The sequence below is a fragment of the Watersipora subatra genome, chromosome 10 (assembly GCF_963576615.1).
Source record: "Watersipora subatra chromosome 10, tzWatSuba1.1, whole genome shotgun sequence".
Classification (NCBI taxonomy): Eukaryota; Metazoa; Bryozoa; class Gymnolaemata; order Cheilostomatida; family Watersiporidae; genus Watersipora; species Watersipora subatra.
This window is the reverse complement of record NC_088717.1, coordinates 41,530,659-41,542,801: the sequence shown is the minus strand read 5'-3', so window position 1 is coordinate 41,542,801 and position 12,143 is coordinate 41,530,659. Positions and strand designations below refer to the sequence as shown.

At 32.8% G+C, this 12,143-nt stretch overlaps 1 protein-coding gene across 1 annotated transcript in view; it reads right to left on the bottom strand.

The window, feature by feature from the left end:
• The window catches only part of LOC137407089 (E3 ubiquitin-protein ligase XIAP-like), a 15,558-nt gene extending 9,979 nt beyond the window's left edge, over positions 1-5,579 (bottom strand). Inside the window, exons 1-3 of the mRNA XM_068093693.1 lie at positions 5,062-5,579; positions 3,902-4,077; positions 321-437 (exon numbers count right to left, since the gene is read on the bottom strand). Coding sequence (XP_067949794.1) covers positions 321-437; positions 3,902-4,077; positions 5,062-5,579 — 811 coding nt within the window. The remainder of the gene's footprint in view (positions 1-320; positions 438-3,901; positions 4,078-5,061) is intronic.
• Positions 5,580-12,143: the final 6,564 nt, after the last annotated feature.

Sequence of the window (12,143 nt, the reverse complement as noted above, 5' to 3'; positions counted from 1 at the left end):
GTCCTTGTCATCATATATTGTATAATCATGTCCACGCAGCTGTTATGTGGGTGCAACCATAATCTACACAACGTAAATTTAGGTTCCGATTTAAAACAAAAATTGTAATTCTAAAAATGAAGTTATTGTGAAAACAGTAACTCACCATTTTTCAAGTACAAATCAGTGCCAGGAGAAGATAACAACAAGAAAACTCTGTAAAAATGCATTTGAATATCTGAGGAACAAAGGGCAATGTATTGGTTAAATGTAGTGATAGACATAAATGATTATACTAATGAAAACACCATAAGACAAACTATGAAGCTTTGATAACCCACCTTGCATAAACTGACAGTTCATTGATTTCTTACGATGAACCACATCAGGTACCATGCTGTTAGTCCAGTCACTGATTCTCAGTTTGCAGTAGAAACACTCCACTGTATCATCGGTACCTACAAGACAAGACAACTCTGTAATGTGTGCTTACAGGCAATGATCAGGGGCAGCAGTGATGTTAAAATAAATTTACTCATCCGAATTAATTCATACATAAATACAATTGGGAATATGGTTGTGCTTTTTACTTGCCTCACCGAGGATGACTCAACTATGCCATGAAAATTCAAAACATAAGGACAAGAACAAGAACAAAAGGACAGCAGATTTGTAACAAATAAAATAAACAATGCTACAATGTTAGATTTGTAAAAAATAAACAAAAGACTTGTAGTCACAAAATCAGGAATATATCACATATTTAAGATTGGAAGCTTTTAGCATCTTGTGAAAGCTTGTTTGCTTCTGGTCTTTTCCATTTAATTAAACTCTTTAACTCAACTGTCAACGGAACTCTCAAACTGTAACATTTTTAGAGGACTTAGAAAGAAATATTAATGCGTAGCAGTATGGAAGATCAAGGAACAGCTTTGGAGCTTTGTTTAGCGGAATTAAAAAGATACAATATACATGTATCATGGTATTTCAGCTCATGTTATGACTCTAACCTTCCAGCGCTAAAACCAGTCAAGTAACAAATACAATTTCAGATTAACTAGTGACTACAGACCAGTAGCAATTGATAAAGTAGTAAGAGACATTAATGATTGATCACACTGCTACCTGATAGGTTTAGTAGGTTGCGTTCTGAAATCAAGTCAAAACTAGAGTTCAGTTTTATAACAAAGAAAAAAGTCATAAAAAAATCTGATATAAGTGATAAGAACAGGAAGTGAGTTTTACATTGTCAGCTCATTGGTAATTAACAGCTCATGCCTCAGTAACACGAGTAAACTCTTTTTATAGATCACTTTATATTTGTAACAGATGACCTTGACATAAAGACAGGCATTACGTTTGCAGTTTAGCTGCTGATAAAAGTTTGTATTGTTCATTGTGGTATATTTTGTTATCACAAATACCTAATACTAGTTAGAAAGTGAATAAAATGATAAAATTCAAAAGATTTATAATATTTTATTATGAAAACGTACATTTACTAACTTTTTTAGCAGTTTTGCTGGTGCAAAAGCCCTTCTATAGGCTAACATATCGAAATCGTTAAAAATATATTTCTAAAGCTACAGCTAACACGTAAAAAAACTGATGAATCTTTTTATACTTACCGAAGCATACACAAGCTTCATCCACATCTCTGAATTATAAAGGTTGCAGAGAATGTTTTTGCCGCATTGAAGTTTTTTTAATAGATTTACATAGCACAAAACTAGTGCCTTCACAGCTATGACTGAATGAAAACACATTTTTGAAATCATCTTTCTATAAATTGAATTGAAATTACAATCATTAAAACTACTTTTAAAGTGGCTGTACAGCACTTGTAAAGCTATGGTTTTCCATCAATTGTCACAATGAACTATTATATATCCACAAATTAAATAGTAAAATAAAAAACACCATACAGTTAAACCTCAGCGTATTAACTAGTTTCCATATTTGGTTTATATGTTAAAACCAATGTAAGACCAAATGTTCTTATAAAAACTTGTTTAGTTTGACCCAAAACTAAAAACTACAAAACAAATATTTACGATAATCACATGGAGCACTAAAAGAAATGGATTATGTAATACTGTGCAAAAATTCAGAGCTAAAATTTAAATGATATGCTAAAAACAAATTAACAAAATGATAATCTTTAAAGGTTATCATTTTTATTTAAACGGAGAGACACGTGAAATGAAGTGCGAGCTCAAGCAGTGTTTGCGTCAGATGGTAGGGTGAGTGATAGAAAGACATGATATAACTTAATCTAACTTACACGACATATCATTTAAATTAACTTGATTTACAATTTTTTTACTCATTTTCTCTACTTTTACTTATAAAAATTCTGACGCTTCCAAGATTTCAGAAGTCATATGTTGAATATGGCTTCATGTGCTGAGGCAATTATTTGTACACATTTAATTGAACATTTCAAGCAATTTCAATGTGGAGGTGAGTGTGCGCATTTTATTTCATCAATTAGCAAAAATACACCATTAAGCAAAAAGAAACATAGCTACAATATCGATTAAATAAGAAAAAATAAATGCAAGCCAAATTTATACATACAGTGTAGTAAGGCATGATGAGACCCACATGCACAGTGGCACTGCGGCTAGACGAGAGACTGAACTCACAGAGGCTGGCATAGCTTGGCAATGAAAACAAAATTCACACTTCACCAAAAATAGACAAGTAGGTCAGTGTCGATTGTAAGTCGAGGTCTGACTATTTAAAATACTCTGGCTTGTTTTCAAGTCAGAGCATTCTAAAGAAACTTGTCCAATAAACTCAAATATGCACATAAATATTAAATAAAGCATTTACAAAATTGGATGGAAAATGCAGCAATGCTTTCCTACACACTTCCATTGCTTATCTGAAATTGATAAGGATACCACATTTCGAGTTGTGTGGCAAGACACCTCATTCTGAGTGAGATATGCATCATAATCACATTGGTTAATTGAACTGGTGAAACCCTATTAAATAAAAACAGAAAATTTGAAGTGTGATGTCTTTATGATAAAAGTTAACTTTCCCGATTTAAAAAGCAGTATATGTCACTTCCAGCAAGTTGTGGTAACATCGTATATGATAATCCTTCACAAAAAGTTTCTAACATTATATGTTACACTTTGTTCAATCAAGTCTTATTGCATTCAACAAGGTTATAGATATGAACTCTTCTCTCTGTGTGACTGCAAACTATAAATTGCAGCGGCTGAACCCTTTTAAAACAAGAGGATATAACAGTTCATGAACCGCCAATAAAGATTACACATACTCAGAATGATCAGTTTATCAGACACTGATGAGTCATCATATAAATTAATTGAAATGCTGGCTGCATAGTTATTCACAGAAGTTAAAGGGAGTCTAGCAATTCAACAAGTTATCATAATCATTATTAGCAAGTCTCCAACAAGTTATCATATGACAAGACGCAGTTAGCAATTAGCCTATATTTTCCAATGCGATCTAGAAATATCCAACACAACTTGGAAATACCCAATCGTAATGATTGGTTATAACATTATTATTTGGTCTGGTATGTTCACTTGTACCGTGTGCATTGTGAGGAGAGCACATGTAGTAATGTGTTTAGAATTCTAACTGATTCATCTGCAAGTCTAGTCACATCCTGGCTAAACTAAAGAGACTTTTTACCACAACTGAAGACGAACAAGGTACTATCAGGCACTCGGGTAAGTGTGACTATTAATGTCATTTGATTAATATAAGTTTAGTTCACATTACTTGACTAGTAATTAACTCTGCTTTGCACTGTCCTGCACTTTGCACTCATAACTACACGTAACAATTACTAAGTATGAGTAGATGTGAAATCTTAAGCAAAACTACTGTCAGCCATTAATTAGCCTTTGACTTGGTGAAAGTAAGTACTCACCATGAATATATGTGAACCCTGAGGCTGCCAGTTCTCTTGGTGATACAATTGTTGATTTGGGCCAAACATTGAATGTCTTTCTTCTTTGTGTTTCATAATTGAATGTGGAGAGAATTTGCTCAATATTTGGAGAAGGCTTCCTGATGACTTCTATGGACTGCTTGGGTAGGATTGACCTGATAAGTAATGGTTAATTTGGTGTTAAACGCACTCATATATATACAGCGGAAGCTCTATTTATGAAAGACTCTACATACAAAATTTTCAAGTTACGGAATATCTTTGGGTAGACACTTCTAGATGTTTCTAGATGCGGAAGTTAAAAGGCTTACGTACTTTGGCCCATTTGCTTCCCGATGGGCTGAATAAGGACGCACCTTACTCAGTTTGCTTTGCTAACATAAGTCGGTAAAGAGCAAGCGGTTTTTTAATTTAGAGTTATATTCTATCATGTGCAGGAGAAGATAACCTTCAATTCTAGCGATGAAAGTTCTGTCTTTCCCGTATTGTGACAGTTTTTCACATAGCCAATGTAAATAAATGTTTCCGTTTGCGTTTTTGAGAAAATTTATTCTGAGCAAAACAAAAACAAAGCAACATCACAACATCCCCCTTCTGACCCCATTTTCCAACTTCCAGGGTATTTTTAGACACATATATACTGCCAATGTCAAAGGTTAGCAGACATGCCATTCATAGTTTTTATTTACTGTTTGCGCTTTTTTGTGTTTTAAAGCAAATTTTTTCTATTGATCATGAGCGAAACGTGAAAAGTGGTTGACAACTGAGTGTGGCAACCATCCTTGAGTAGTGACTAGAAGTAATGCTAATTGTAAACTTTATAATCACAAAATGACTTACAAAGTCATGTGGCAAAATCTCTCTTTAGTGAATACTACATAGAAAATACTTTTTATTGCTTCCAGCAGAAATATGATCAGTATGTTTATAATGGGCTGCTGCACACTTACTTGACCTTTATAAATTACACTTATGCTTGAATTAAATTACACCTATTACAATTACACTTGTGCTGTCTACATTATGATTTGTGGTACTTGATTGACAGCAAAAATTCTCATGGGAAGCCTTAGATATTAACTAACAGGCAGATTCTATAAATGTAATGAAATTACACAAATTTAGAGATTAAAAAATACCTGAGCTGACATTGTGTGTGATACAATTTATTCAACTCTTCTGAACTGGTAGGAACCTCCTCAGCATCTGTATCCTCCCCAGCACCCATTACAAGTGTGATGTGTTGATCGCTATGATGTTCATTTGAGAATAGCTGCGCTTCACCTTCATCCATTTGGCTTTCATTTTGAGGAGCTTGGAGAATCACTGGACCAAACTCGACAGTAGACAGCGAGTTATTAGGAAATGGAATACCAACCTCTTGTCGGTTTGTCTGCGAGTGATTCTTTAAAAATGGGCAGCTTTTTGAATATACTCGGTGCCAAGCCAAAGGATCATGGGTAGAGTGCAGATTCGTCACTTCCAGTTTGCAAAAATGGCAGTGGTACTTCTGTGATCCCTCGATGGCTGCTAGAGCAAATCCTGCACTGCTATATCGTATGGCTGGTATTTCAGAATCACGACCAGAATTGACAAATGTCTTGAGTCGATGACGCTCACTGGCATAATTTGCATTTGAAATTAAAACATCTCCCATCTCTGGTCACTCCGCAGTGCTGAAAATACACATTATATCATTGTGAGAACAATAAGTGAATGTTTCCTAATTGGGCTATAACCCTAAACATTTTTCCTAAAAAAGGAATTTCAACTTACCATAACTTATATGTTTCATTTTATAAAAGGCTATCAGGTTATGATGGTAGAGGTGGAACGAGACAGGTTTTTTAAGTTCGAGACGAGACTCGAGACACTGTCTTGTGAAAAGTCGAGACTCGAGACACGAGACAGTAAAATAATGAGCATTTGGTGATGATTTCACTACACAAGTACTAGCTACTCGGTATATATAAATTAATAAATCTATTTTTAAATTGAATTTTCAATTGGTGTAAACGATTTAAATACAACATTTTAATTATTACAGTGATATGCATGTAGTTTTTGTAAACAAAAGTGACACAAACAGCTCTAAAATACCGAAGTTATATATTCTAAGAATTTTGAGCTTGATTGATCATAATTATTATAAACATATTGCTTTGTACATGTATATTTTTACCATCTATTGAATAGTTCTTACTTTTTAATGTAATGTGTAATGAAACCGATAGCCGTCGCTCTACAAAGAAATACCGCAACTAAAAGAACACACGATAACACTTTCATTCTTATCGTTTCATCAATGTTAAGTTTTGTTTATGTGTTAACTGTAGTATGTGAATTATATTTAAATTGTACTCATGAAATTATATTAATTACTGTATACATGTATATTCTTATATTGAGTTAACAAAACGTCATTGTTATCCGAACACGGACTATGGTCGACACGGCCTTTCGTTCGTTTCTCCGTGTCCGGGCAAGTTTTACCCGCGATTGGTAGTATATACGTAAAAGAGGCCCGAATTTTATGAAGGTCAGTTGGTGTTTAGACACGATACGATAAAATACCCGCAAAAGTATACATTTTACCCGCAAAAGTTATCCAATTTATTAAATTGGATTATCCGAAGAGCAATTAGATACGACCCGGTATCTGTTTTAAGAATACAGAACCGAACTAAAATACAACAGGGCCGTTGTCCGGACTACATGATTAGACTCAGTGGCCAACATAATCAATAGCAGCAGGTAGTAACGGACCGGGTAGAACTTTAAAGGCAGTTGCCCGCAATCCGTTACAATATATGGAGTTGTTGCTACCGCAAGAAGCCATGTTTTAACGACCGTGCGCAGGCGCTTTAGTTCTATTTCCTGTCTCGAGTTTGGCAATAGTTAACTCGAGACGAGACCGATACGAGACGAGACAGGTCGATACTCGAGACGTCTCGTGTCTCGTTCCACCTCTATATGATGGAACATAACCTGAAGGCCTTACAATAAACGGAGGTTATATAAAGAACCAGTTATGACTCCAAATATAAACTGAAAAAAACAGGAAATGTATCGAAACTTGCAAGAATTTGTCTGGTGAAATTTTCTGATAAGTTTTAATTATATATGGATTGAGTAGCCTTACCTATTTTATTCTGCAATTTATTAAAACAAAACTCAAGCTACACCTACTATGATTTGACTAATAATACCATTCACCATCTAGCCTCACCTATTTTAAAATTTTTACATTATACGCTATTTTCATAACTAGAAATTAGTTGTCATAGATACACATAACTATTTTCACAGAGCTTTTATTTGCCTACTTTTTGTTTAAACAATACTCATATTAATCCTCAAACTTGTTTTTTACATATTTTATGCTTTCAGTTTCAACGTTGTTATAATAATTAGACCTTTCATTAGTTTTTTTCATTTTGTAGACTGACTTTTAATTAGCTTACTTGCTGTGGTACCTTGTGGAAAACATATTGTAAAAGATGACAGTTGCTTACTACAATAAAGAATCCAAAAACAAGTTTTGGCTGCGACATTTAAAACACTCCGCAACAAAACAGAAATCTTTCATAATTGACTGTCTATATTTAACGATGTTAGGTTGTAGGGTACTTCTAAATAAAATGTTAAAGGCCTCACCAGGGTCTATTATATTTCAAAAGCAGTCAAGCGAACATTCTGCAATCTATTTCAATTCAACAATAATCTCAACTCCGTAGTTGGCTATCTCCTCCGCGTTATCCTTTGTAATTGCCAGAATTCTATCAGGGTCAATGGGTGTGTTCAATTGGTATTTTGATCACCTGAAACAACAAATAATGAATTAATGCAAAAACATTAACATTAATAAATGTTTGGATTGATGAGATTAGTAGTATCTACGCTCACTGGGAGCCGTCTCCTGGGACTCTAGAAATATCGACTAAGCAAGGACATACTCTCCGACGTGTTCTTGTTGTCAGAAGATTAATCTGTACATTATCGTGTATCTTATTGGAAAATATACAAGTCATGGGTAAAGAGAATTGATCTATCAGTTTAATATTCGAACAAAATTGAGTTATTCTACTAAAGATGCTCCACATGACAATTCCAGTAGAAACCTAACAAAATGTTCCCACTAGAAAAAATGAAATTATAATACATTTTGGACAATCACTTATATACCTAATTCATACACATAAATATAGAAATATACATATAAATACACATTATATTTCACTCTATGTTGTAATAAAATGTGACTGCAAGTACAAGCGATTTATTTTTCACATCATATAGCTCGATCACTAACTTACTAATAAACTTTGAATATTAGTATTTCTCTGCAAGAGCAGATAACTCTATCATTGTAGTTAGCACCTGAAAGTGTGTTTCTGCCTTTGTCGCATTCATATGTAATTTCAAACTCTTTCAATTGTTGATTGCATGGCTAATAGCAGACAGTAGTATGCTACAAAGGGGTTCTGGCTCACTTAGCCCTCAATGACCTTTGCACTCAATTACCCCAATTTTTATCTCAAGTTTAAAAAATAAAATATAGCATATCGAGATGTAGGTTTAATCGCAGTAGATACGAAAAGCCGAACGCACTGAATGACCGAAAAGACCGAATATTTTGGGAGTTGCCCTCTCGTGTGACTATTTAAGGATAAGAGTGCGTAACTCAAACTTCTATAAATAAAGAGCTCAATGAATTTCGTAGAAACATTTTAGAGACTGTTGTTTATTTTCGCGCCAGTAAAGCACGCTGTGAATAAAAATATTACATATTCAATCGAAGTATTTTTGCTGTCACTAATCCAATCAGTACTTGCCTTACCTTTGACAGATAAAAGGAAAATGCCTAGTAGAAGCAAAAGGTTTTATTTGTTCAGTAGTATCGTTAACCATTGGTGAACTAGTAGCTAAATAACTAGCCAAAATTGTTTTTTATTCAATTGAAAATGAATATATTTATTTCTATATATAATAATATTTATTATAATTATATGAAACATGCAATCCATAATATTTATAGACAATAATTGGCCATAATTGATTTATAGATAATAGTTGAGGGAGGCCAACTCCTAAAAGATATTCGGTCTGTTCGGTCCATAGAGTTATCTCCCCCTAGAGTGATAACTGTGCATTCAACAACACGAGCGTTTCCGGTGCCAACAAGGAGCGTTTAGGCCACACCCCTTTTTTGTGCTAGTCAATCGTAGTGATCGACACAACAATAACGTCAGCCATGAGAATGATCATGAATTTCCAGTTAAGATAGTAATTATTGCTCATATTAAAGAAATGATGATTATAGTTTATTACTCTAATATATGCTTATTATTTAAAGCAATTCAATACCTACATGCATTGTAAAGGCACTGAATAGATGGTGTTAAGTAAGTGAGTTAATGCAATCAGTTACTCCAATGATATACAGCCCCCACACATGAGGGGCTGTATATCATTGGTTATTCATAGATAAGATAGATAGTCATACTGGGGTTGTATTACATTGGTGTGATGGGAAACTAATCGACTGCCATCAACTGAAAGTATTGACATTGTATGGTGATAGAGTGATTCATTGTCACCTCAGTTCACAAACAGCCCTTGCATGTAATATTAGATTTCAATACATATCAATCAAATACATAGACTAGCTTAAAGCAAAGATGTCCACTAGTTAGTGGACATCTTTGCTTGATGTAAGCAAGCAAAAAGTTTGAAAGTTAGAGTGGCAAATGTTGTTATATGTTAGATAAAAATAAATTATACTTAATTATACTAAATGATAATTATTTAAAAATAAAATAGACTTTTTATTACTTTATTTATTAAATAAAGTAATAAAAAGTAGTTGTGAATTACTTTATTTATTAAATAAAGTAATAAAAATTAGCTATGATTACAATAATTTTTTATTGTAATCATAGCTAAACAGATTATATTTAGCATTACTTGCTAATTATTTTACATTTAAACACATTTGCAGTTTCATTTTTCTTCTTAATTCATTTTAACAAAAAACTTCTTTCATGATATGAAGTTTAAAAGTTGTAGTTGTTTGAAAAAGCTTGAAAACATTTACAGTTGTTTTTATTTTCTCTCTTCTCTTCATTTATTTCAATTACACAAAACACTTTTCATAATATGTAGTTTGAAGGTTAAAGTGGTAAATGTTGTTATATGTTAAATAAAAATAAATTATACTTAATTCTACTAACTATAATTATATAAAAATAAAATAGACCTTTTTATTACCTTATTATTAAATAATTTTTCATTGTAATCATAGCTAAGCAGATTATATTTAGCCATTACTTGCTAATTATTTTACATTTAAACACATTTACAGTTTTATTTTTTTCCTACTTTATTTCAACAAAACACTTCTTTCATGATATGAAATTTAAAAGTTGTAGTTGTTTGAAAAAGCTTGCAAACCTTTAGAGCTGTCTTCTTTTTCCTCTTAATTCATTTAAACTGCTTAAAAATATTTTCTCATAATATGAAGTTTAAAAGTTAGAATAGTAAATGTTATATAAAAATAAATTTTCTGTCCAAATACTTTTTTATTACTCGGGCAACACCGGGTAGTACAGCTCATAGTTGATGGCAGTTGATTAGCTTCCCATCACACCAATGTAATACAACCCCAGTATGACTATGTATGTTATCTATGAGTAACTACTTGCATTACCTTCACTTTCACTCACTATCTATTCAGTGCCTTGGCAAGTCATGTAGGTATCAGGGATTATGTGTATGTCACAATTTCCATTTTCATAATTCATTTCCATATTATTTCCATTTCCATAACATTTCCATAATTCATTTCCATATTATTTCTATTTCCATAACATTTCCATAATTCATTTCCATATTAATTCCATTTCCATAACTCATTTCCATATTATTTCCATTTCCATATTAATTCCATTTCCATAATTCATTTCCATATTATTTCCGTTTCCATATTATTTCCATTTCCATAATTCATTTCCATATTAATTCCATTTCCATAATTCATTTCCATATTAATTCCATTCCCATAATTCATTTCCATATTATTTCCATTTCCATATTAATTCCATTTCCCTACTTCATTTCCATAGTATTTCCATATTATTTCCATTTCCATAAATCATTTCTATATTATTTCCATTTTCATAAAAGTTCCATAATTCATTTCCATATTAATTCTATTTCCATAACTAATTTCCATAGCATTTCCATAATTCATTTCCATAATTCATTTCCATATTATTTCCATTTTCATACTATTTCCATACTTGTAAAATAAAATTTCCATATCCATTTCCCTAAAATTATGGAAATATTTATGTTTATGGAAATGAAAAAGTAAACATTTCCATAATGTTTAGCAATCCCTGGTAGGTATTGAATTGCTTTAAATAATAAGCATATATTAAAGTAATAAACTATAATCATCATTTCTTTAATATGAGCATTAATTACTATCTCAACTGGAATTCATGATCCTTGTTTAACCCTTCTCATGGCTGATGTTATTGATCTAGTCAATCACTACGACTGACTAGCACAAAAAAGAGGCGTGGCCTAAACGCTCCTTGTTGGCACCGGAAACGTTCAGGTAGTTATCACTCTAGGGAGAGATAACTCTATGGTTCGGTCATTCAGTGCGTTCGGCTTTTCGTATCTACCGGTCTAATCGTGATGTAAGCCAACCTCCTCTAGCATACTACTCTAGCCAATTTTATATTAAACAAAACCTGTAACATATAAGCATAGATAACAAGACTGTAAATGTTACAGAATTTAAAGCAACCACCGAGTCAATAAGCAAACTAGCTACATTAAATCAAACAACTTCTTATACCATCGTATCAGTCAACCCCGAGCCAACCAAATAAAACTCGTATATAGTCGCAATTTGTAATGATGAGACTATTGAAAAACTAAAAGTTTTTATGCCAAAGTATATAGCTGATAATGCTACGCCTGGCAAGAGATTTGTATACAAAGGCTTGCAACAAAAATGTGATATCAGCGGACACACTTGTCACTCGGTATTGTGAGCTCAAGATGAATATGTTACAGTAGATGATAAAGATTTCATCAATGCCTGAATTTATATCAATGGACTCAGGTGAATGGAAAGTCTTGATGATGTTGATGTAGCTAAAGCTTCATGAGATAGAACCTCTGCGATTGTTTTTTTACATTGAGG